This window comes from Meles meles, chromosome 14 (genome assembly GCF_922984935.1).
Source record: "Meles meles chromosome 14, mMelMel3.1 paternal haplotype, whole genome shotgun sequence".
NCBI classification, from domain to species: Eukaryota; Metazoa; Chordata; class Mammalia; order Carnivora; family Mustelidae; genus Meles; species Meles meles.
The window spans coordinates 3,857,245-3,883,538 of NC_060079.1; the positions used below are offsets into that span (position 1 = coordinate 3,857,245).

The 26,294-nt window shown below is 47.2% G+C and overlaps 1 protein-coding gene across 3 annotated transcripts; it reads left to right on the plus strand.

Annotated features, from left to right (window-relative positions):
- The first annotated feature begins 5,213 nt into the window (after window positions 1-5,213).
- IL17D (interleukin 17D) lies at window positions 5,214-25,235 on the plus strand. 3 transcript variants are annotated; one of them, XM_045978526.1, is made up of 3 exons: window positions 5,214-5,524; window positions 6,299-6,594; window positions 24,791-25,235. In XM_045978526.1, the coding sequence occupies exons 2-3, from the start codon at window positions 6,305-6,307 to the stop codon at window positions 25,107-25,109; spliced, it is 609 nt and encodes a 202-aa protein (XP_045834482.1). In that variant the 5' UTR covers window positions 5,214-5,524; window positions 6,299-6,304; the 3' UTR covers window positions 25,110-25,235. The 3 variants fall into 3 exon arrangements, 2 of the variants coding, with proteins under 2 accessions (XP_045834482.1, XP_045834481.1); XM_045978525.1 differs by having other exon boundaries at window positions 5,397-5,937; XR_006814937.1 differs by lacking the exon at window positions 24,791-25,235 and adding an exon at window positions 7,046-7,248 and having other exon boundaries at window positions 5,397-6,594.
- The last annotated feature ends 1,059 nt before the right edge of the window (window positions 25,236-26,294 follow it).

Sequence of the window (26,294 nt, forward strand, 5' to 3'; positions counted from 1 at the left end):
TAGACTAGCTCTATAGAAAATACTAAAAGTATTTCTATAGGCTAAAGGAAAATTATCCTGGAAACCATGAAAGACGGTGAAAAACACCAAAGAGGTAGGGGGATATATAAAAGAATAGTGACTAAAAACAACAATAGTAATGATTTGTGGGGTTTTTAACATATATAGAAATAAAATATTTAACAATAGTAGCCCAAAGACTGGGAGGAAGTATTAAGTTGCTCTAAGGTTACTATATTGTTCAGATAGTAGCAGACCATAATGTCAAAGATGCATATTGAAGTCTCTAGAGTAACAACTGAAATAAAAGAATATATGATTAAAAATCTAATAGAATAACTAACAAACACAAAAAGACTGAGAACATCACCATCTTGCAACCACCACAACAGTAACTGATTCAAGAATCATTTATTCTAAAGCAAGTGGAGGGAAGTTTGATGAGAGTAGTATATTTACACAGCCTCAAAGTATTTCCCCTCAAATTACTTATTAATTACAAGAGAGAAAATCCTAATTTTGGATTAATTTGGTGGACACAACCTTAATTTGTGACCAAAATTACCATGACCAATAATAGGACAAACTAAAACCATGTGCCTCCTGATGTGATGCACTGAGAGAGCCCAAGATTTCTTAGTTGATCTTCCTGCCAAAAACACCTAACCCAATCCCTACTCATGAGAAGGATCCCAAATTGAGGAATATCCTACAAAATTACTGGCTGAACTTTTCAAAAATGTTAAGATCATGGGGTGCCTGGGTGACTCAGTGGGTTAAGCATCTGCCTTCAGTTCTGGTCATGATTTCAGGGTCCTGGGATCAGGCCCCACAGCAGGTTCCCTGCTCAGTGGGAGTCCTGTTCTCCCTCTCCCACTCCCCCTGTGTTCCCTCTCTTCCTGTGTCTCTCTATGTCAAAAATAAATAAATAAAATCTTAAGAAAAAAGTTAAGATCATGAAAGACAAAAAATATCAGAGGAAATGCTCCAGATTAAAGGAGAAAAAGAGACATGGCAATGAAATGTAATGCATGATCCTCATTCAGATCCTGGACTGGGGGAAATTTGTTCTAAAGGACATTATAGGGACAACTTTATATATGAATAGGTCTGCCTATTAGACAATCTGACTATTAGCTGTAAAATTTCCTAGTTTTGATAATTACATTGTGGTTACATAACTGAATGCCCTTCCGTAATACATTACCAAAGTATTTTGGAACAAAGGATCCTGATGTCAGAAAAAAATACAATGATAAACGTGGAAAAATGTTAACAATTAATGGATTTGTGTGAAGGGCAAATAGAGTTATTTGTTCTATTCTTACAACCTTTCTATAAATCTGAAATTATTTCAGAATAGAAGTTTTTTAAGCTAATGAAGGATAAAATATAAGAAAAGTACTTGATTCATCCAAAAAAGGCAGGAAAGGAAAAACAAAGGAAAAAAGAACAGATGGACAAATAGAAAACAAGTAACAGGATGGTAGGACTTAAACCCAATTAGTATTTACACATTAGTAAGTATAAAAAAGTAAACCAAGTTATATAAATAATTATATAATTAGTAAATACTAATTGTATTAATAATTGTGTTATATTATTAAATACAGTAAATGTAAAAAGATTAAATATTCCAGTTAAATGACAAAGCTTATCAGACTGGATTAAAAAATAAATCAAACTGTATGTTACTTAGAAGAGACACATTTTTTTTTAAGTCCACATCCATGCTGGGTTAGGAGCCCAATGTGGGACTTGAACTCAAGGCCTAGAGATCAAGACCTGAACTGAGATCAAGAGTCAGATGCTTAACCAACTAAGCCACCCAGGCATCCCAAGAGACATTTTAAGCATAAGGGCACAGACAGGTTGAAAATGAAAAGATGGGGAAAGATACACTGTACAAACATTAATCAAAAGGAATAAGGACTAAGGGAGTGGTTAAGTATGTGAAAGTGTGCAAAAAAATCTAACAATTAGATAAACACAATTGACTTTGGCAACAATTATATCACTTCAACTTTGTTAAAAGTTATTGCAATGAAGTGTTGCATATAAATAGCCAACTGGGATAGGTTGAGCAGAAAGTAAAAAATGAGGTTTTGGAGCCAGAAAAGGGACACAACTCAGAACATCTTGTTAATAAAAGGAAGCAAATTAGGGCACCTGGGTGGCTCAGTCAGTTAAGAGGCTGCCTTAGGCTCAGGTCCTGATCCCAAGGTCTTGGGATTGGACCCCACATTGGTCTGGCGCTCTGCTCAGCGGGGATCCTTCTTCTCCTTCACCTTCAGCCTGCTGCTCCCCCCTGCTTGTGCTCTCTCTCTCTGTGTCAAATAAATAAATAAAATCTTTAAAAAAAAAAAAAGTAAGGAAATTAGATGGTTGTTAGAGCAGGAACTGGGGTCAAGGGTTTATCAAATGTATCAGGAAAGAAGGCAGAATATATGAAAGTGAATGCAAATAGGTTAGTATTCAGTGGTAGAAAAAAAATAGCTTTCATCTGTGGGTATGGAACATTTGGTGAGGAGGGAGATGAGTAGTAGAGATTTGATAGAGAGGAAATGTAAATTAATGATCTTGGTAAAAGGGAATAGAACTGGGAAAATATAATAGATGTGTGTATTGAATGCTAATCTGAGATTTGTGGTCAGAAATTAGAATGGAGTCTAGTCAACCAAGTTGTATGATTTTAATGGAGTTGGGATCACTGTAAGCAAATATTAAGAGGAAAAAAGGAACAAGGGATTAACAGTGTTTGCAAGGGTGTGGTAATAGTGCTGAACCATGAACTCTAAAGTAGACAAAGAAGGAAATAAGGACTCAAGAATGGGGTGCTTAGTAGAAAAGTGGTAAGATTAGAAGAACTGATGAGATCCAAGAATAGTGATTGTATCAGGGAGTAGCTATTTGAAATCTTATATTTGCATGTAGTGCAGTTATTGGTAATGATAATATCTGGAGTACAACCATATGATTTGATAGTTGAGATAAAATGGAAGAAAAGACAATTGGAGCGAAGGTTGTCCTTTAGATTATTTTGAATAAATTATGTGTGTGGATATTAGAGGTGCCAGGAATGATAAGCAAGAGTGATGGTAGGTCCATCAAGGATCTATTACTACCAAGAAGCTGGTAGTAATAAAAAGCACTACTGGTGGAAAAATGTGACAGTCCTTTAAAGGAAGGAAGGAAGCTTGGGTAACCCCAAAGCTAACTATGGGAGTGATCAACCTCATGCTGGCTTTCGGAGTTATGGTGCCTAAAAGATTTTTCCCAGCAGCTTGGTCTGTTTTAAGTTGTGCCTGATACTGGAATGGTTGAGTGAATGAGGTGTTGAGAGGGAAGAACTGAGGATGACCTGAGATCAAGATTTTGTAACTACAAGGATGGTGACATCAGTAAAGAACACCAGAGAAGCATTACTTTCTAAGGGAACATGAGGAAGTTGGTTGCCTTTTTCCTCATTTTTCTTAAATTTGGATTTAATTATTAACATGTTTATTTCATGTTGAAATTCATTCATATGAACATACATATGTTCAGAGGATAACTGATGAAAAATTAGACAAAACATTTTGCACTTTTTAAAAAAGATTTTATTTATTTATTTGTCAGAGAGAGAGATAGCACAAAGCAAGGGAAGCAACAGGCAGATGGAAAAGCAGGCTCCCAACTGAACAAGGAACCTGATATGGGACTGGATCCCAGGATCCTGGGATCATGATCTGAGCCGAAGGCAGAAGCTTAACTAACTGAGCCACCCAGGCATCCCTTTGCATCTGTTTCTAAGAAATTTTCTCAACTCTGTCTAGACTCACAAAGATGAATTTTATGTTCTATCAAATAGGTAAGCATTTTCAGGTGAAACTGTTGGGAAGGAAATACTTTCTATTTCCAACCAAGAAAGAAGAGAAATACTTTCTATTTCCAATCAAGAAAGAAGAGAGAAATTGCTACCAGACAACAGGTATTTTGTTGAAAAACATACAGAATTAACAGCCTGGCACAATTAAGTTGTGTCGCCTTGCATATGAAAGGATATTGTAATGAGACATACTGAGCATTACTAGGAAAACTATTGTGATGATAGTCTCATTCTCCTAGAGGACTCCCACACTTTATCAAATACAGAATAAGCAGTATTTAGAGTACTGATCTTTATTCCCATCTTACCAGAAAGATAACAAAGAACATGAACAATTTATCTACTAGTCAGAAAGAAGTGTTTTATAACCTCAAAACAAATGTTTACTCACCAAGAGCTGTAAATTGCTTAAATTGGAGATTTCAGTGGATTTTTAGCAGTAATTCTGAAATTCTTCAGTTACATAATGTTCAAGGCATGTAAAAGTGTTGCTTTTTCTACACAGCACAACTGAAATGTCATTTAATCAGGTAGACCAATACCTTGTAGACGACCAAGGCAGTCAAATACCAAAGCTTCAAACCATTCAGGGAAGCATAAATTACCTATTTTCTACACTTTCAGGGTATCAGTCTTGTTTTCATTTTCAAAGAATGACTGCTGTAAAATGGCCATATTCTTTAGCCTGCCATCTAAAAAGCATTAATTTGTAGAACAAATGAGCACGTTTTCTTGTGTTCTTGAAGTATAATAGAGTTCCTTCATTTAAACATATTTTTTTAAATATTTATTTATTTATTTGACAGAGATCACAAGGAGGCAGAGAGGCAGGCAGAGAGAGAGAGGAAGAAGCAGGTTCCCCGCGGAGCAGAGAGCCCGATGTGGGGCTCGATCCCAGGACTCTGGGATCATGACCTGAGCCAATGGCAGAGGCTTTAACCCACTGAGCCACCCAGGTGCCCCAATTTAAATATATTTTTAATTTATTCACAGAATATTATTTTACAAGACTGCTTGCACTTACAGGTATCATGGAGTAGGAATTCTCCAACACTGTAATAGATCAAGTGATGCCCACTCACAGACATAAAAATACAAGTTGGGGGATTTTAGTACTTTGATTTTAGAGTTGCTGGAAGAGGCACAGAAGGTTCGTTTCATGAGTGTTGAGGGGAAAGGAGAAACGACCTCCTCTCACCCTATTAAAAAGAAATGTTTTAATCTCTAGTAAATTGATTTCTTCGAACCATGGAGTCTCAGAAGAGGAAGTCGTCCTAAGAACAGAATCTTCTAGGTTTTTGCTCTTTTTTCCGCATGGCCTGTTCTATTCTCGGAGAGCTTTAATTACTAGAAGAATCTTTTTGCCCTGAGCCAGAATCTGTCTCCCCTAACTTCACAAAGTTGGCCCCACTTTTGAGCTCTGGAGATCTGCAGATCTGCCCAGTTCCCTCCAGGCCTTCTTCAGCCAGAGAGGCCCGCGCAGGGCCGCGGCACCTTCGCGCGCCCTCCCCGTCTGCCGCGCAGCACGCAGTTCCGAGCTCGCTCTTCCCGGGGCCTCGGAAGCCGCCACTTCCGTCGGGTGCGAATCAACGCGGCTGGCCAGCCCTCAGGCGGTGCGGGTCTCTGCCGATAAGCCGGGGGAGGCCGCGGTTACTGGTGAGTGCATTTCGTCAGGGGGCGATTGTGCTCCAGTCCCAGAAGCACAGGGCGCAGCCCCGGCTCGTGCCTGAGAACTCGGGCGACGACCTTGTGGCCCCGGCTCGTCGGTGCGCGCCCGCGGACGCAGAGGAGGAAAGGGCCGAGGGAAGTCACTCAAGCCAAGTCCGGTGCTAAGACGGCCGGCACCCAGGGCTGTCCGCGCCGAGACCCCGCGCCGGCCCCTCCTCGGCGGCGCAGCCCCCGCGGGAGGGAGGCGGGCGGATGACGAGGGTGTGGGGGCGTGAGTCTGAGGGCGGCGGGCTCCGGCGTCTCGGGCGCGGGCGCCGGCTCGGCAGGCTCCGTCGCTGACCGGCCAGGCGCTGCGAGCGGAGCGTCGAGGTCGCCGCCGCGGGGGGATGGCGCGCGCGGGGGTAAGTGGCGCGGACGGCCGTCACAGGCACTCGCAGCCCAGGGCGCAGCAGCCCGGCAGGCACACGCACACGCGCACCCCGCAGCCGTCTCCCCCGCGGCCCCCGGCTCGGGGCGGCGGCGGCGGCGGCGGCCCGGGGCGCGCGGGCCGGCGCAGGGCAGGGTCCCGGGGCCCCCGAGGGCGGCGGGCTGGCGGGGGCGGCGCTCGGGGGCCCGTTTGGTCAGCACCCATCCTCCTGGCCCGCCTCACGGTCCGCGGCGCGACGGGGGGCGCCCACCGGCTGCCAGACCGCGGCGGGCCGGGCGCGGGCGGGCGCGGGCTCCTCCGCCGCGGGCGGACGCTGAGCGCGGCCTGTCTCGCAGGTCTGGATGCTGGTGGTCGGCGTCCTGCTGGCGTTGGGGCCTGGCCGGGCCGCAGGTGCCCTGAGGGCGAACAGACGCCCGGCGCGGCCGCGGGGCTGCGCCGACCGGCCCGAGGAGCTCCTGGAGCAGCTGTACGGGCGGCTGGCGGCGGGCGTGCTCAGCGCCTTCCACCACACGCTGCAGCTGGGGCCGCGCGAGCAAGCGCGTAACGCGAGCTGCCCGGCAGGGGGCAGGCCGGGCGACCGGCGCTTCCGGCCGCCCACCAACCTGCGCAGCGTGTCGCCGTGGGCCTACAGGTGAGCCGTGGAGCCGTGGTGGGGCGGCCAGGGCTGGGCTGGGCGAGGCAGGTGGGATGCGGCGGGTGGGGCCTGCGAAAGTGCGGTGGGTGGTGAGGAGGGCGGGGCCGGGCGTGGCAGGCTGGGCGCTAGCGGCGAGGGCAGGTGCGGCGGGGCGGGGCGGTCGGGAGTGGCCGGGTGGGTCGCGGAGAGGGACCGGGATGGGCAGATACGGCGAGGCGAGGCAGGGCAGGGTGGGGGGGCGGGCGGACCGAGTGCAGAGACTGGGCTGGGGTAATTCATTCCCGCAAAGGTCTCATCACCTCTCGCTGCAGGGAAACCTGCTTCCCGTTATTTACCCGTTCACTATTTAATACGGAGCAGATGTTTCTTGAGTACCTATTTGCCAGGTATATAGTTCAATGGATTCCGCAAGGGACCAACCCAAGTGCTCCTTCATTAATTTTTATAGAATTTTGTACAGGAGACCTGTGACGTTCTAATGTGGCAGTCTACAGACATTTTTTGAGTGCCTGTGGCGGTGATCCAGACACAGTTGTGCATTAAACCCTAAGAAGCCCTTCATCTGAGCTTATAGTCTAAGAGAGGAGTGGAGATAATTGGGAGAGAAGTAAGGCAGAACGCTATTTGACTGGAAAGCTTAAGAGTGTGATAGTGTGGGGCGCCTGGGTGGCTCAGTGGGTTAAGCCGCTGCCTTCAGCTCAGGTCATGGTCTCAGGGTCTTGGGATCAGCGGAGAGCCTGCTTCCCTTCCTCTCTCTCTGCCTGCCTCTCTTGTGATTTCTCTCTGTCAAATAAATAAATAAAATCTTTAAAAAAAAAGTGTGATAGTGTGAAGTGGTGAGGGGGATCAAAATGGCCTTTGAAATGTGTTTTGGAGAATGGGCGTAACTCTGAGATAGGCCTGGTAAAGAGGTCATCTCAGAAGAAAGGAATAGCATACAAAGTAGTGAGGCTGGGGTGTTCTAGGGCTTGTGTAGGGAATAGTGTGGGGGGAGGGTCCCCAGCACACATTTATGACTGTCCCCTTCCCTGCTGTTAACTGCTGAGTACCACTGTCCTCAAGGGGCTCAAAGTTCGCTGTACAACGAGGGAGCCCTCACACTGCCACAGACCTGGAAAAGCCCCCAGTGAAAAAGCAAGGACAGGTGTGGTTCACAGGGAAAGAGTGCTTATGACAAGGGGGAAGAGATGGAAGAATGGCAAGCACAGGTGTGTTTCTCTGTGGCTGGGAGTCGCAAGAGAGGAGGCTGCAGAGGGGAGCAGAAACTAGATTTGGCCTTAGAAGCAATGCTGTGTGGGGGGGGAGGGATGGGATGGCTGGGTGATCGACATTGGGGAGGGTACGTGCTATGGTGAGTGCTGTGAATTGTGTAAGACCAATGAATCACAGACCTGTACCCCTGAAACAAATAATACATTATGTGTTAATTTAAAAAAATTAAAAAGCAATGCTACAAGTTTGATATGTCTCCTGTAGGATGTTTTTTGATGAAGGAAGTCATGTGACCACTTTGTGTTTTGGTAAGGCACCCCGATGAGGGATGGATCTGAGGGGAGATATGGGATGCAATGCAGTACTTCCGGCAAAAGGTAGTTAGGGTCTGAACTCAGGCAGTGTGGCAGTGGAAAAAGTGAGACTAGGATCAGCTTGAAAGATATTAAAGAAGCTAAAGTGGCAGGATTTGGTGCATGATGATTGTACGTGGGAGTGAGGGAGAGGGAGAGAGTGTAAAATGTGTAATGGCTTGAGGCTTTAGTCCACACTGCTATTAAGATATGCAGAATGTAATGATTTTGTCTGAAACCAATCCAGGCTTCTCCAAGCCTCCACCTGCTAGTCAGGGGCCTTCCCTCCTCCTGGCCGCTCTGCTGAGGATCAGGGTCACTTGTGGCTGAGCTCCCTCCCAGCCATCGAAGTCAGGCCCAGAACTTTCTCCTGCCTTCATTGACTCTTCTTTCATCTGATGCCCTCCGGACACACATATTGAACCATTCGTTTTGATGGTTTCATTCTCTTGCTTTTCCTCTGTCTTCTCATCATATCCACAGTCCAAAGGATGGACTTTATCCCTTTTCCTCCAACCTCATATTACACCCTTGATATGCTAAATAGTATTAAAGAAGCTTGGAAGATCTCCCAAAACAACAGCTTGTCTTCTCCAGGCAGAAGTTGGAAAGTGAGAATTTTTAATGAATTCTAAGCTCTCCTGGCAAGTAGATGTCTCCCAGGCTAGGCTGTGGCCTGAAAGGCAGAAGAGTCTTTCAAGACCTCCTGTTGGGCATCTCTTGTGTTTCTGGCTTGGGTTGTTGACGGTATTTAAGCAAAATGGAGAAAATGAATGAGGAGAGTTTTTTGGGTGAAAGTAAATTCAGTACTAGACCTGTTGAGTTTTACGTGCCAAAGAGGAACACAGGTATAAATATCCAACTTGACTTGGAAATGTGGTCTCAGAAGAAAGATTGGGACTGAAGTACAGATCAGGAGGTGTCAGCCCTAGAATTCCGCATAGTAAGTTCGGTCGAGTTGCCTTTACTACCTTACCTGTGTCTCCTGGGAAAAATCTAAGAGCAGCAGGGAGGAGAGAGGGGCTAAGGGAGGTCATGGAAAAGAACAACACAGAGCATAGAGCAATCCGGGTCTACTGCCCAGGTTGTGCTGTATGGAGCCTGGGAGCAGGAGCTATATCTGTATCAGGTGGCTGATGATGGTATCACCTGCATTACTTTTCTTATTATTTAGCAATACTGATGACATTGCTCCCCTGTGAGCAAATGGAGGCTTATACTCTCTGAACAAAGGACAGTCTTTTAGGGATGGGCACTGGGCCAGGACTCCAGACTGCTGGGTACTACAGTAAGCCCTGCCTTCTCCCACCAGGAGATGGCCTCTCTTCTCTCCTGACCTCTGATCACTTCTCACTGCTCCTGAGTCACTGCAAGACTGGAAAAAAGCATTTCTCATAGAAGCTCAAAACCTCTTCTAAAGCAGTGTTTAGAAGGACAGGACTGGTTTCTTAGTGGTGTCACTGTGGGACCTGTGTAGCCTGGGGGAAGAGTACGCTCGCCTCTGCAACTCTAAGTATGGAATTAGAAGTAGTACGTAAGTCTAAAACGAGTCAGAGAGAACACCAAAGGAAGAAGGATGGGGAAATAAACTGCCAGTAAGAAATACAGGAAGGCACAGAAAGGATGACTTAGGTGGATAAGATAGGATTTAAAATAGAAATTTGGATTATAAGGTGACTTTTCATACTTTTAAGGGAGAGATGGATCATTCAAAATGGTGTTGGGACAATTGAGTAACAAACTGGAAAAACACGATTGTATCTCCCTTCTATATACAAATAAATAACAAATGACTGAAAGATTTAAATGTAAAAATAAAACCACAAACCCATAAAAAACACAATCAATTATATTTACAGTCTTGGAGTGGAGAGGCCAATTTATTAGCTTACAGACCCCTCCCCCCAAAGCCATAAAAGACAAGACTGATAAATTTACCTACACAATTACATGCCATTTCTTCTTGGCAAAATAAACAATAAAATAAAATTAGAAGGGCACCTGTGTTGGCTCAGTGGGTCAAAGCCTCTGCCTTCAGCTCAGGTCATGATCCCAGGGTCCTGGGATCGAGTTCCACATTGGGCTCTCTGCTCAGCTGGGAGCCTGCTTCCCCCCCACCCTACTTGTGATCTCTGTCAAATAAATAAAAATCTTAAAAACAAACAAAAAATAAAATAAAATTAGAAAAATACAAGGACAAACTAGTAGAAAATACTTGCAATCCATGTCACAAAGGGCTTATTTCCTAAAGAGTTCTACAAAACAATAAGAAAAAGATGTACTAGCGGCACCTGGGTGGCTCAGTGGGTTAAGCCTCTGCCTTTGGCTCAGGTCATGATCTCAGGGTCTCAGGGATTGAGCCCCACATCGGGCTCTCTTCTCAGCAGGGAGCCTGTTTCCCCCTCTCTCTCTGCCTGCCTGTGATCTCTGTTCTGTCAAATAGATAAATAAAATCTTTAAAAAAGATTAATCTTAAAGAAAAAGATGTAATAAAGGGTGGAACAAAGATCGTGGGTAGTTCCTGGGAAAGAAGTCAGTTATGTGAAACTCAGGCATCCTAAAGTGAAATGCATATTAAAGCAGGGCTGAGAAACCTGGCTCTGTTGGCAAAGGGGTGAGGAAAAAGGCAGTCTCATTACAGCAGGGGGTGTGAAACCGCACAATCACGTATTAGCCATTCACATTTTAAATATACTTGCTCTTTGACCCAGCAGCTTCAGGTACCAGCCACACCTGTCTGTGTAGCAAATGATGTATGTATAAGCGTGTCCATGGTGGTAATAGGGCATTGGAAACCATCCCAACACCCACCAATAGGCAACTAGGTCAATAAAATGTCATAAAACAGCCAGAAAGAGGAATGGGGCAGCTGTAAACCTGCGTAAAGAGACCAGTCCATCACCAACATAGAGGGCAACAAGGCAAGGCACAGTACAGTGTCATGTTAGAGAGAAGCTATGTAATAGCTTTATTTGTGTGTTAAAGAGAAGCTATTATATAACACATACATATGTTATTTTTAAATGTACACACACACACCACCCACACACACTTAGGGGCAGCTTTGGAACGTGGTTATCATGGTGCCTGTCAGGAGGGGAACTGGAAGGCTGGGGATGGAGGAGGAAGTAGACTTACTTTTCACTCCTTCGTATCTTTTTGAATTTTCTACCATGTGCATGTATTATTGATTTCAAAAACATCTTCCTTTTAAAATTGAGAGCAGAAAGGGAAATTCACCAACCATGAGGAAAAAGCAGAGAGTGAAGAAACAAAGCTGAGCAGGTAACTCTAGCCTTGGATTTGCCCGAGCATTAGTCTGAAGAGCACTGTTTGTTCTTACAGCCCGTAGGGCTGACAGCAGAGACACTGTGCTTTCGGGGCCGCTTGTGCCCCCACCGCTAAGCTGCCACGGGTGGGGAACTTGGCCTGGAGACATGAAGATATTGGGCCAAGAGTTTATGCATTAAATGGTAGAGCCAGGACCTCATCCTGGATCTTTAATTCCATCTGGCCATGCTCCTGACCAATGTGCTAGTAGAAAAGCAGCATTCAACTTCCAGAATATAAAAATATTTTCTCATTTACTTTGTGGCATCATGTTTGTTTCTCTTAAGCTTTAGAAACAAAATGCCAAAAATAAAATCAATGTAATTGCGCAGTAAGTTTTTTAAGCCAAACTGACATAGTAAGAAATACATTGTGAGAACACTGAGGTTCATTAAGGTTTAAAGGGACACATCACTCATTTATGTTGAAACCCCAAAGATAAACACCTACCAATACTCTGATTTTTAAGTTGTTTTTATTTCTCAATTTGGGGTCATGGTCTAAAGATAACTTTTCTCTAGGTTATGACTAATGCACAACAATTTAATTTTAGGTTTTGCTACTTTTCAAAGTTTTTTTAAAGATTTTATTTATTTATTTGACAGAGAGCGAAATCACAAGTAGGCAGAGAGGCAGGCAGAGAGATTGGGGGAGGGGGGGAAGCAGGCTCCCTGCTGAGCAGAGAGTCAGATGCGGGGCTCGATCCCAGGACCCTGGGATCATGACCTGAGCTGAAGGCAGTGTCTTTTTTTTTTTTTTTAAGATTTTATTTATTTATTTGACAGAGATCACAAGTAGGCAGACAGAGAGGCAGGCAGAGATAGAGAGGAGGAAGCAGGCTCCCTGCGGAGCAGAGATCCTGATGTGAGGCTCGATCCCAGGACCCTGGGATCATGACCTGAGCTGAAGGCAGAGGCTTTAACCACTGAGCCACCCAGGCGCCCCATTTTGCTACTTTTCTATATAACTCTTTTCCTCCTGTGAATTTAAGAGACTATATACCTAAATTTATTTTGCAATAAAGAACTCCATGGGTAGCAAACACAGCAAGGGAATAAATGGAAAGAAGAAGTAACAGGACAGAGAAGAGAGAAGAGGAAAGGGCATGGGGAGGGTGAGGGACTTAAAAATAAAGGCAAATGCCAGCAGGGAGTTGGAAGAGGCAGTGAGACCATCCACAGCTGGGCAGATCCTCCCTGGGGCAGAGGCGCCTTCCGGGAGGAGTAGCTGTCTCAGCCGGGGGACAGGCTGCAGGAGAGTCCAATAGTATGATCACCAGATCGGATAGGCTGATATTTTCCCATGCAGAACCCAAATTGGCACCACTCCCTATCACCAGAACTTTCAACAGGTGACTTTTTTGGGGAAGAGAGGCACAGCAACAGCAACAGCTTCCAGCTCATGTGTGAGTCAGGCAAGGTCACCACTGTCCCCTGGGCCAGAGCAGTGATGCCCATTTACAGGGATGAACTTCATGTTCTTCATGATAAATCTATCATCGGATATTTAGCAACACTGCATTTTAGAAAGGTTTTCGTCAGGAAAGGTTGAAATTAAAAGGGTATTTGTGCTTCACCGTCTTCTAACCTTTCAGTTCAGCTAACCCAAACATCCTGTTTCCCCTGGGACTGTCCATCACCTACTCCCTTTTACCACTGCAGAAAGAGCTGCGTCCACTCCCCACATACTGCCCGAGCCAGGGCAGTGCTCAGAACGCAGACCTGCCGCTTTCCTCGGACATTCACAGGGCAACGATCACATCACTTTTCCCTCATCATGTTATTTGTAAAATTGTGTTTTACACAATTTGTAAAATGTTAATATAACATTAACCAGAGAAAGTGAGAGGAGTTAGTATAATGTTGAAGTTCTCTCCACTGCACTTAGCCCCCTTTTACAATATTTTCTTTTAAATGCCCCCCTTCGCCCGACGCACTTGCATGGTTGTGTCCCAGCACTAAGCACAGTGGTTCCCTTACTCCGAAGCCTTGCGGGGCTGCACCCGCTCCAATCCTCCCGGGGTGGGGGCCTCGATGGGGTCGCTGCATCCACTGTGGCCGACAGGGGTCAGCACTGCGCCAACCCGCCTTCTCCACCGCCGCCGTGGCGGACCTGCCTGCCTCCCTCCTGGGGGAGGCCGGGCCCTGTGATCTTTGGAAAGAAGCGTCCTTTCCTGTTTATAATTCTCCTTAGCAAGTGCACTTTTCCTCACTCCCTGATTCAAATCTACAGCTTTTGCGAACGGCTTAAGAACAAACTAGGAATGTGCGTGCCTTCAGGGAACATCTGTATCTGGTGTAGCGGCGCAGGCGCTGTGCCCTTTCTGTGCCCGCTCACTGTGGGGCCGCTGCGTTCAGGAAAGGAAGGGCAGGGGAAAGGGACAGGGGAGGGCGGACGGAGCAGAAGCAGTGTCCGCTGCCCGCTGGGGATGTCTCTAGTTACAGCTTGCAGGGAGGGTGAGGACACCGCTCACCAAACCCATTGTCCTAGAAAAGCAGACACTCATGGCTCCAGGCAGCTTGTTTATGAAATGTTGATACACCCCACCCCCAAATACTTTCTTTTTTTTAAGATCTTATTTATTTATTGGGGGGTGGGGAACGCAGTGGGAGAGGGAGAAGCAGACTCCCCACTGAGTAGGGAGCCTGACTGTGGGGAGGGGGCGGGGAGGCGGTGCTAGATCCCAGGACCTTGAGATCATGGCCTGAGCCAAAGGCAGACGTTTAACCACTTAACCAACAGAGCACCGGCCCCCCTTGCCCCAACACTGGAAAACTTTTTATGGATAAGTGACGTTTAATTGGCCGAAGTACTGTGTGGATTTTTTTCTCTGAGCTACTCAATATAGCGGGCTCTACTGCACCTATCACTGTTTCACAGAGTAAAAATAAGAGCATTGTCATGGAGCATTGTCATGGGATTAAAGTCTCTCTTTCTGAAAACAGATATGTTCGTTTTGCTTTGATAGTTATTTTCTTCAACTGCCTGGGTTTTACTTTGGCATTGTTAGAGTAACCAGGGATGATGATACAATTTCATCCATCGTCACCTCTTCCAAATTTCCTCACCTGAATAGAATGTTTGTACTCTTAATACCAACAGAAGAACTGGGCCAAGTCCTGGAAGGAACACACATACCACGAAGTGAAATTCCTTATGGTGCGTGTCTTCCAGAAATGACACAGGAAGGTTTTGCAGGATGGTCATGAGTGCGTCGCTCACCAGAGTAATGAGGTCAGAGAGAAAATAATCTACCAAGGACTCTTCCAGAATTAAATAGCCTAGGCTAATGTTTTGATATGAAATATTCCTCCCGAACACTGTAAGGCAACAGCTGGTTCATTTCAGATCAAGGTGGGCTCCACCCTTAATACACGGAGGTACTTCACCCGCCTGCCCCAAGGACGGACACATCAAAGATGGCTTTGAACCCAAATTCTGCAGCTTCCCCTGGAAAGATAGTTGGGCATGAGCTATGTTTTTCCTTTGAAGAGATATTTCCCAGCTGCAATGAATGTGTGGCATTTGCCATGACAAAAGAATAAAACCCTTTGAGAAATTCTGGCCCTCATTCTAATTTCTCATTCTCTCTTTCCCTCTGGGAAAGCTTTTTTTTTCCAAATTATCTTCCAAATTCTTTTCCAAGCCATGAGTCTTTCTCTCATCTTCCCTACTCTTCCAGAAAACAGATTTTTTACATGGCATCAGTGGATTTCCTGCTTGTAGATTTAGCACTTACGAAGCATCTGGCTACCAGCTGAATATCCCCAACCGTGGCGTGTGGGTGGGGCAGTGGATGGGACGAAGCCAGGTGAGCTGGAAGACTTTGGACAAGCCCCTCGCCTTATCAGTGCCTCAGTTTCCTTCTCAGTAAAGGGAAAGGACGGACAGGCTGTGAGTCCTTCCAGGTTCCCAGTAGCCCAGAGCCAGCCTGGTTGGCAGGAGAGCCTGGTCAGTTCTGGAGCCTGCCTCACTGGCTCAGCTTCAGGGCTGACCTTGATGCCAAGTTCAGGATCACACCAAAGTCAACTTCAGTCCCCACAGTGGGGTTGGGCTGACCCCTAGCTCTCCTTGGCCAGTGAAGAGGGCCAGATGAAATCCGCTGGGGCTCTGACTCCAGGGCATCTGTGCCAGCTCCGACTTTGCTCTCCCAGGCTGATTTTTCCATGTCCTCTTTCAGGAGAAATGCACAACTGATGTTTTCTTGCAGGGGCCAGAACTTTTTTCAGAGCTCCTTGGCAGCATGTACTGAAGATCTTGGCTCTCTCGGGCCTTAGGGAATAGAGAGAGGGTGGAACCATTGGAGCTGCTGGCCGCAGCTTTCCAGCAGAGGGAAACTGTGGTCCTCATGACCCTGGCTACTCCCTGGCCTGCGAACAGAGCCCTCTCATAGCAGCTCTGAGCCTCGTCATGCACCATTCTTTCCCCCATAGTCTCATAACCTCCCAGCTTCAGGGCTTGTTCCAAAGGGGGAAAAAGATTGGAAAGTTACACAAACCCCCATCTCAGTGACTCGTTATCTCTCATATCTAGAGACCTACCAGCATCTACCAGGGTTGCATGTTGGAATAATCTGGGGAGCTTTAAAAAAATCCCAACACCCTGGCCCCATGCCAGAACCATGAATTCTGAATCTCTGGGGTGGGGGTAATAGTGATCACTAGTTTTTGAAAGCTCGTTTGTGGGCCTCCAGTGAAGCACAGTTAAGATCTGCACACCATCCTCTCTACAATGCCAGTTGCTGGTTTGGTAAACACTGACCTTCTGCATTAGTTAGGTTTCTCAGTGTAGGGAGTGCTACACGGGTAGGATCGTGAAAACTGGGTGTATTGGGGAAAATGCAATCATCCAATTACTTGCTACCAACTGCAGTCAGTACAGATGTGGCCACCTTTTGAAGAAACTGCCGGCTGTGCTGTGGAGCAGGCTCCTGCTGACCGTCAGTGGTTCCCCACTTCAAGTAAGCAAGACCAGTCACATGCGCAGCTGGCTGGCATGCAGAGCTCCTAACTCAGGGCGTCAAGGGTGAGAATCTCTGTTTTTAACTGACTCCCATGTGGTTCTTATGCCGGTGGTCTGAAAACCACAGTTTGGAAATCTTGTTTATGCCTTTTGTTATTGCCCACCTGCGGGGCAAAAAGACAGGTATTCTGCAGAGGAATCTTAGCTCTTGGGAAGGGAAATTGGTTCTCCTCAGTTTCCGCAGAGGGCTGCCAGGTATCTGTGTATTACCATGGTTTCAGAAGATCTTAATCTCTGGTAAAGTGAGTCCCCCTCTTTCCTTTGCAAAATTGTCTTGTGTATTCTTGGACTTTTTCTCTTTCTACGAATTTTAGGATCAGCTTGCCAAGTTCTACAAAAACTCTACTGGGATTTTGTTTAAAATTTAGGAAATTTTAGGGAATCTCAGAAACTCAGTGGATGACAGCTGTTCTTTGTAAGCAAAAAACTTGGATTAAAAAATACCACATTAACAGTCCTGCCGTCAGGAATCTGGAGGAAGTAGCCTGGTAATCAGCTCCATCCCCTCTGCCGCAAAGAACCAGGAAGAGGCAATGATATCGGTAACTAAATAGGACTGAAATTTTAGGTTTATGACTCCATCCTGGGCCACCCCCTTTTTTTCATCCTGCTCTTTTTAAAAAAGTAATTGACAATGAGTTGAACACATTGACCTTAAGATCTGGCAAGACAATTTTCAGACAATTTTCTTTCCACTTAGACCATTTCAGTCCTTGTGGATCTCCAGTCTGAACGGGAGAAGGCATTTTCCCCAACTTTGTTCCACTGGTTTGGGATCTTGGAATGGCTGTGAAACAATCCTACTTAGCCTCTGCTGCTACTGAGATCAAAATAATTTTATGTTTTGCAAAGTGGGAAGGTGAGCCATGCCGGTGAGTTTGTGCCAGTAAATACCAAGCTATACTTGGGCATGGGATGGAGAGCATGTCGGGTGGCTGCGGTTCTGTCTGCCGGAATGTACACATTGTTCTCCAGGTGGCAGTCTTTGGGGAACGGCTTCGAATTGTTTCCTACCAAGTTCAGGGTCCCAGGGGCAGTGCTCTTTCTGTCTCCCCTGTCACTCACATTCCTCTCCAAGCTCAGTTTCCATCACCTCTAATCATCCCTGGAGGACTTGTCCTTTGTTCTTGGATTAAGCTAGGCCAGCTGTCACTCACTCAAGCCAGGCTTCACACGTGGCCCCAGGGACACTTGGATCCCATCAGAGGGGAAAACCTGATTTGTTTCAAGTATGTTCGGGTGCCAAGCTTCCACAGTATAGCATGCAGAAAATGTAAAGACAAAAGAATTATTGCTCACAAGGAGGCAAGACAGTCGTGCAGGATTCTTACTCGATTGCATTTCCATGTTTGGTAAGAGAAAAGGATCTGTGTTGGAGTTTCTTTTGATGTCTTGTTTTCGTGGTAGCTTTCTTTAACCAGAAAACGCTCCAGGCTGATAATTTCCTCAGACTCTTAAGCCAGGAGGTTGGGGTGACAGGCTTTAACTTTGTGTCTCCAAAGCTTCTAGACCTTTCTTCCTGATCTCTTCCCCACCTCCCCCCAACTAGTGTCCTTCAGAATGTCCATCTTGTGCTTTCTCTCTCCCATGGTACCTGCTGGGATCGATACCCACCATACTGGGTACCAGGATGTGATTTGCATTGTATCTGCACCCCTCCCATAGGTAGCACATTTCTATTTTAAGAGAAACCTCTTGATCATAAACCACAATTTGAAACCCACCAATGTATATGCCTTGTTATTATGTTCCATGTACCGGGCAGAAGTGGGGGTAGGCAGATGTCTCTTTTGTCATAATGTCTCTTTTTGTCATAATGCCTTAGCCCAGAAGTGTCAGTGTGACAGTGGGCATTTTAGTCCGGGGGGCCGCCTGGTAGCGGTGGAGCAGATATTTTTAGTCAGATGATGAGCCTTCTGCCGACCACAGGATCTAAGTGACTGTCCATTCTGCCTATCATTAACAGATGGTATGAGGATTGTTACCCAGATTGTTACCTGCATACAGGAGTGCATAGAAAAGATAAATCCCAACTACTTGGAATTGAAAGGGATCTTGGATGTCCCTGGGTCACACTAGCATTGAAGGAAACTGAGTCTGAAGAGGCTGTGCCTGACCTTCCTGCTCCAACCCCCAATCTGGCCTGGAGTTGGGTCTACGCCACTATCAGAATGATCTTTCTAAACGTCCACTGATCGGGTTTCTACGTGCTTACTGTCCTCATGTGGCTTCCGGTGATGTGGAAGATAAAATCCAGACTTTTTGCGCTGGTCTTCAAGGTTCCTGTCCACTTCTTACACGTCTTACTAAATCTCCGCCCTCTGTATGCATGAGCGTGCACTCATGTCATTCCAGCCGCGGTGACCTGCTGGAAGTTTCCTACCCTTGTGGTCGCTGATTTCCTGCCTGGGTGTAGGTTGCTCAGCACTTCCTCGCCCTCCTTTGTCCGGCTCAGCCCTCCTTTTCTAAACCTGCCTCAGACTTTCCTGGAGCAGGCGCCGACGTGCTCGCAGTGGTCTGTGTGCACTTTGCGTTGCTTTGTCCTGATGGGCTGGCATGAACGTTCATGGAGGGGCCATACCCTTGCCCAGTGGCCACCTTGAGATCTTGAAAATCCTGCTAAATTAATGATCATGACTACTTTCCAGTTGGCCAATTCCCAGGGCACTTGGTAACTTCGCAAGCATTTAGCACTGTTTGTGTATGTGTGTCTGTGTACACTCTTGTATCTGGTGTGCATCTCTAAAAGATAAGGACTCTGTTAAATAAAGCCACACAATACCATTAACACACCTGGAATTCATACTTCCCAAATAGCTTCAAATATTCAGTCAGGTTCATATTTCCCTGATTACCTTATTAGTGGTTTTTTAGAACTTTAAAATTTTTTTTTTCTGTTATATTATTTAAGTCTACATTTTGAAATAGTTTCAAACTAACAAAACCCTTTCTGAAATTAGTACAAAGAATTAGTACAAAGAATTCCCACTTTACCCAGATTCCCTAAATGGCAGCATCAAAACTCAGAATTATCAAGATCAGAAAATGCTTGATAACAATCTCAGAATCCAGAGTCCTTACTCAGAGCCAGTCCACTAATGCCCCTTGTCTACCCCAGGCCCTCACCCGGGCTCACACACAGCCTCTGGTGGTTAGGCCCTTTAGTGGCCTTCAGTCTACAGCAGTTTCTCGTTCTTTGTCTTTTGAGACTGTGACACCTTTGAAGAGTACTGGTCAGTTGTTTTTTGGAAAGTTCCTCAGTTTCAGTTTGATTTTTTTTTAAGATTTTTATTTATTTATTTGACAGACAAGAGATCACAAGTAGGCAGAGAGGCAGGCAGCGAGAAAGAAAGGGAAACAGGCCTCTGGCTGAGGAGAGAGCCCAATGCGGGACTTGATTCCAGGACCCCGGGATCGTGACCTGAGCCAAAGGCAGAGGCTTTAACCACAGAGCCACCCAGGTGCCCCTGATTTTTTTTTTTTTTAAGCAACCATAAGTTTTCATCCAAACGGAGAAACTTATAAGTAAAAAGTTGCTCAATTCACAAATGCATGGAGACAGTGGGTGTAAAGCAGGTTAGCGATGCCCCATGTCCCCTGTATTTATGTCACTCTCCTCAGTGCACTTTGGGGTTCCCTCCCTCCCTTTCTCCCTTGGAATAAACATGTGCTGAATTTCCAGCATTCTGTATGCTGTTGGTCATATCCTCATAGTGCCATTTAACGTGTTCCTCCATCCCTCTAGTTCCAGTAAACTGGCCCCCTCAGTTCCAGTTCTTGGCCAGCCCCTCTTTAGCGTCCACCTTCCTTGGCTCAGGGATTGACACTCCTGATTCTGTCAGTCTCCACAGTAAGACATATTCTCTCTTAAAAATTGGTTTTCCCAGAAGCCTGGGTGGCTCATTTGGTTACGCATCTGACTTTTTTTTTTTTTAATATTTTATTTATCTGACAGAGAGAAATCACAACTAGGCAGAGAGGCAGGCAGAGAGAGAGGAGGAAGCAGGCTCCCCGCGGAGCAGAGAGCCCGATGTGGGGCTCGATCCCAGGACCCTGGGATCATGACCTGAACTGAAGGCAGAGGCTTTAACCCACTGAACCACCCAGGCCCCCCACGCATCTGACTTTTGATTTCAGCTCTGGTCATGATCTTGGGGTTGTGGGATGGAGCCCCCATCGGACTCCACACTCTGTGGGGAGTCTGCTTAAGATTCTATCTCTACCCCTCTCCCTCTACTTCTCCCCTTGCTTTTCCCTGTCTTTCATTTTGTGTCTCTCCATATACTTCCCTGAATGATCTTATTTAACTACCATCTATATGCTAATAATTTAAAAGTCTCCACCTTTGGAGCACCTGGGTGGCTCAGTCATTAAGCATCTGCCTTTGGCTCTGGTCATGATTCCAGGATCAAGCCCTGCATCAGGCTTCCGGCTCTATGGGAAGCCTGCTTCTCCCTCTCCCTCTCCCCCTGCTCATACTCCCTCTCTCGTTGTCTCTGTCTCTGTCAAGTACATAAATAAATAAATAATCTTAAAAAAAAAAATCTCCACCTTCAGCCAGTACCTCTCTCTTAGGGTCCAGACCATCTTCTACTGTGTAGGCTGGAAGATCTGTCAAAATTCCATCTGATTGGGTCATTTCCCTTTTTAACATCCTCCCCCTTTGCCTTCAAGGTCCAATCCAAATTCCTCACTGAATTTGAGGCCCCTAATGACCCAGCCTCCACAGCTTACCCCAGCATCATCTTGTACTTCCCTTCCTGTTCCACAGTTCCCTAATGCTGACATGGTCCCTGGGCTCTAGGCTCTGCCCTCTGTCCTAAAGTCCTTTTCTCCTGTCCTCATCTGGATGAATCCACCCAGGAGCTACCTTCCCAGCTGCCACAGCTGGATGAACTCTCTAAGTGTTTATCCCCAGAAATGGTGAGTCCTTGGATAGTAGATCTGTCTTTCATCTCTATCCTCATTGCCTGAAACATCACTTGCACTCAGATGTTGCTGAATAAATATTGAAGGTGACCAGAGATAGTATAAATTCATTTTTCTTCAAACTTTAAGTTAGGGCCTTATATGGACCTAAGGGTATGAAGGACAGGGAGCTATGCAGTCCAGACTCACCATCAGCAGCTCACCATCTACCAAAGTCTTTCTCTCATGTTAGGGGACAAGGATGAGTAAGAGTACAGTCCTGAATCTTCCCTCCCAGGGGAAAACGTAGAAAAAGTGTAGCTTTGTCTCACAGGCACCAATTATTGTGAGGACCTAGGGGAGGAAGAGAATGAATTTGGCTAAGGAAATTTGAAAACTCTTAATGATTTGAATTGGACCTTAAAATATGGCAAGATTTGATACTGGTTTTGGGGGGAGAGCATCTTGAGTAAAAGTTGAGCTGTAGCATATGCAAGGGGGCATTCCACTTTGGGATGACTGTAGGCTAGGATGTGTGAAGGAGGAGACCTTGAGGCAATGCTGGAAAGGAATGGAGTAGGGACCCTGCTGCAGAGGCCTGTGAAGGGTTTGGATTTGTCCTGACTTGTCCTCCCATGCTGTGCCTCTGCATACCACAGATGAGGGCTAAGAACAAGGCTTTAGAGAGGAGGTTGGAGAAGTTGGAACGGTAAGGGTAGTCAACTTTATCAGTCCTTGCAAGGATAAAGCTCATTTGTTCCAGAAGCTCCTGATGGAAGATCTGAGGAAAAAGTAGTAATGAGAAGCTTAAAAAATATTTTTCAACCACTATTTTTGTGTTCATGTTGGAGGGAAGGATGAATAGACAAAATCAGGATAAATTTCAATGTTTTGGCTTCAGAGACGACTTACATTGTGTAGACAGTCCCCACCCCTCCCTGTTCCTGTTTGCACATAACAGATTTCTTAGCCTTCACCTTGACTCTGCCCTTGTCTTATAGCAGTGAGAAGGGAGGTGAAGGTTTCTGTGCCTCAGCATTCAACCACCAATAGGGACGGCCAGGACTGAGGCCTCCTAGCTCCCGCCCTCCCTATGTTTCTACTCCCATTCTTCCGGTCACCCCAACAGGAAGCTGTGGAATCACTGCTGACTTTTCCTCTGACCTTATCCCCCACATTCAGACAGTGGCCAAGTACTGCAGATGTCCGTCTTGGCTTTAGAATGCTCAAGTGGCAGGTTGGGCTGGGTCCTCTAGTTTAACTGTTGGTCCTGGCCTCACTGGCCTCCTTTCTATGTGCAGCAGGTGTTACCCAGCTCCCCCACCGCTGTGCCTGGGTAGGCCCCCAGCTCCAGGCTCTGGGGGGCATGGTCCCTGGCATGTAGTTGACAGTGAGTAAATTTGGTGCTGTGTGAAGATAACAATTTCTAGACTCTTCCCCACCCAATCATGCTTCAGTCCACTAATGTCTAAAGATGTTGGATCCAAACAGAAAAAGAAATCCGTGTACTTTCCTTACATATCTGGAACCACCCACCCTTATCCTGCCATTGAGAGTTAACACTTCTTCTTGACATGAGCTCCTCAATGGAGAAGTCTCTTGGCCAATCAGTGTAACAACCCTGTCCCTCCCATGCTTGAATCTATTCAGGCTTCTGCCTCCCTACCCTTGAGATGCCCCCAGTTGGCCCCAGTAAGCACCACTGGTCTGTCCACCTTTCAGCTCCTCTCTGCAACAAATCCTCAACTCTGTTGTTGGACACTCCACTGCTCGCTGACCTGTCCCTTACCTTTCCAAAGCCCCCTAATCCCCATTAACTGGATGGTCTGAACATACTTCTTAACTGGAAATTTCTTAACTTTGTGAATGAACTTTAGTCATTAGCAGGGGGTACATATAAGAAAACTAGTCAAGAGGGGTTTCTGCTGAAGGATATAAAACTTGTGCAAGCCATGGAGGGTGAAGGCCAGCCTGGGCCACTGTCCCTCTCCATGGAGCCACACTCTGCTGTCCAGAAACCTGGATGAGAAACCATATACACCCCAGGTTCTTGGCTGTAAAGACCTCTAGGAATGCCTTATTTTAAAAAATTTATATCATAAGCTCCCATTGGCAAGCAATTTGGGGGCCTTCTTGGGCTTGGCACATTGTGGGTCTACAAGTGTGTGTGTGTTGCTTGAGAGGCCAGAAGTCCTGACTTCTGACTCTGAGAGTTTAGGGTCCCTAAGACTCAGTTCCAGAAGAAAGAGAAACATTCGTAAGAGGATTGCACATGTTTTAAGTGGGGGAGATTCATGGAAATGAGAATTTGGGGTCATGGCAATCCCATGAGGAATGGGGATAGTCCTTCCCTGTGCAAGGGGACATTACAGAGGAGCCCTGGGTCTCTGTTAGTGACCAAACACAGCTTTGACCTCTTGGATCATTGCAGGGGATGGTGGCAGAGGGCAGAGTCCTGCCAGAATGTGCTTTTTTTTTTCCCTCCCAGGGAGCCATTTGGCCCAGCCAAGCCCTAGATTCCCCTGGCATTGTGGCAGTGGGCTGTTTTGTAGGTGTTGACATTCGTTCTTGGCATCTGACCAGAAAATAGAGAGCCTTGGAGGAGGGTGGAAGTGATCACATTTAAACCGGCATTAACTTCTCAAATGTCCCAGGCTGTCCAGCTTGCCCTCCCCAGGATGGCTTTGGCCCCTTCACAGAGGAGGGCACGCAGACCCCGACAGACACAGGGCCCGCCTTGTGACCTTCTGGACCCGTGTCTTGCAGCTGCCTTTGCTGATAGGTGTGTCAGAGGCCGTGTGGCTGGTGCCTGCACGGTCTGCCACCTGGACCAGCTAGTTTCTTGCAGAGGTGGCCCCTTCCGGGGAAGGGTGTGGGTGGTACCCTGGGGCTGCAGAGCCTAGTGTCTGAAGGGGAGGCAGATCTGGGGCCTTAGGGACCAGGGCTCTGGGGCTCAGGGCTGTTGTTTCCTCGAAGCAGGGAGGGCGTCTCACACTCCGGTGGCCCTGTGGCCGCCTATCAGTGCGCACGCGGTCGCCGACCTGCTGCCAGGTTACAGCTGCCTCCGCCAGGCTCTAACTCCCAGGCACAGACTGGAAAGCGTTTTTAGGGACTGTACTAACTGTTAGAAACTGTCTTCGCCAGTTAACGTACAGCAGAGTCACATGGTGCGTCGATTTAAGATGGGGATCTTGCGTGGACGCTAACTGCGGGCCGAACCGTCCGGCGCCACCTTTCTTCCTGCTCCACTAATCAATGATCTCGCGCCTTCTGACCCGGAAGCGGAAGTCCTGTGGCTGCCCTCTCTCCGCGCCGTGCGCTGCGGTTGCCACAGGGCGTGAACTAACGCCATGCCCTCTTCCCCGCAGAATTTCCTACGACCCCGCCAGGTACCCGAAGTACCTGCCCGAGGCCTACTGCCTGTGCAGGGGCTGCCTGACCGGGCTGTTCGGGGAGGAGGACCTGCGTTTCCGGAGCGCCCCGGTGTACGTGCCCACCGTCATCCTGCGGCGGACCTCGGCGTGCGCGGGCGGCCGCTCGGTGTACGCCGAGGAGTACGTCACCGTGCCGGTGGGCTGCACGTGCGTCCCCGAGCAGGAGAAGGAAGCGGACAGCATCAACTCCAGCATGGACAAGCAGGCCGCCAAGCTCCTGCTCAGCCCCAGCGACAAGCCGGGCCGGCCCTGAGGCGCTGCCGCCTGCCGAGGCGCCTCTCCTCCTGGAGTGCTTCAGCCTCCTCGCCCGAGCGGACTGGAGGACGGAGAGGAGTAAATGAAGCCCAGCCCAGCTGCAGAGCCCTTCGGACCTGACTGCCGCCGGCCTGCCCTCACACAGCGTCACCCGGTTTTCTTCTAGGCAAAGGCGCGGGGTCGGTGAAGGCTGCCGCCAGTTACCGGGCACATGGCCGCGGTAGGGAGCGTAGCTTCGGGGCCTGCCGCAGGTAGCCCGAGCCTAGCGTTCGGAGAAGTGGCTTTGTGGCCCCCCTCCGTGGCCCCCCTCCGTGGTCCTCCCTCCGTGGTCCTCAGTGCTCAGACCCTCCCCCGCCCCCCCGCCACAGTGCCACACGGTTGGGACGCTCTCAGAAGCGGTGCCAGCCTCCGCGGATCGGTGGTAGATGGGCGCTTCTCAAAGAAAACATTTTTAAGTAGAATATGTATCTACTTTTTTGCTCCATGTTTTCAATGATGCAGGAACTATTTTTATATTAGGAAATTTGCGAATATTAAAATTTTTTTACGTGACATAAACGTATTTTATGACCATTTTGTTCTCCCTTCTGGCAAGATTTTTTAGAAGCACAACTGGAATCCTCAGATAAACTTTTTAGCGGGTACTGGGGCCCGAGCCCCTGAATTCAGCCTGTCACCAGTTGCTGACCCTAACAAAACAGGGCTGAGTGTAACCTCCAGTGAAGATCTTCACAGGCTGCTACGGGAGCGAAATGGAAGCGCGGGAGGCTTAGCTCACGCCCAGACCAGTCAGGGATTCCAGAAACCTCAAACGTGGTTTGTTTATGACTATAAAGGGCCACAGATACATATAATGAAACATTTTTTTCACTATTGAAAGTAAGTGGGGCCAAGTAAGAGGTGGTGGGATAAGGGGAGAGGTGCAATGTGCTATCTTTGCCAATTCTCAGAAGAATCCAAGTTTCAGCTTAGTTTTAAGGGCTTCAGGAACTAGCCACAAAGGAGAAGTCGGCCAGTTGACGGTGTCCAGAAGTCAGTACCGGGGCCTCTTTGTCTACATCCTGCAATGCGAGCTAAAACCGTACTCCCTTCTGAAAGTTTGTCCTTGAACACAATTATTTGTAAAAGTGAGAGGTTCTTTACTTCATTAAAGCAATTGTAGGTGAAGGGCACGTTGGACTCA

Excerpts from the sequence above, each read along its gene's own strand:
- IL17D (XM_045978525.1), top strand. Across the intron at positions 6,595-24,790 it reads GTGTCGCCGTGGGCCTACAG|AATTTCCTACGACCCCGCCA; the intron begins GTGAGCCGTGGA and ends TCTTCCCCGCAG.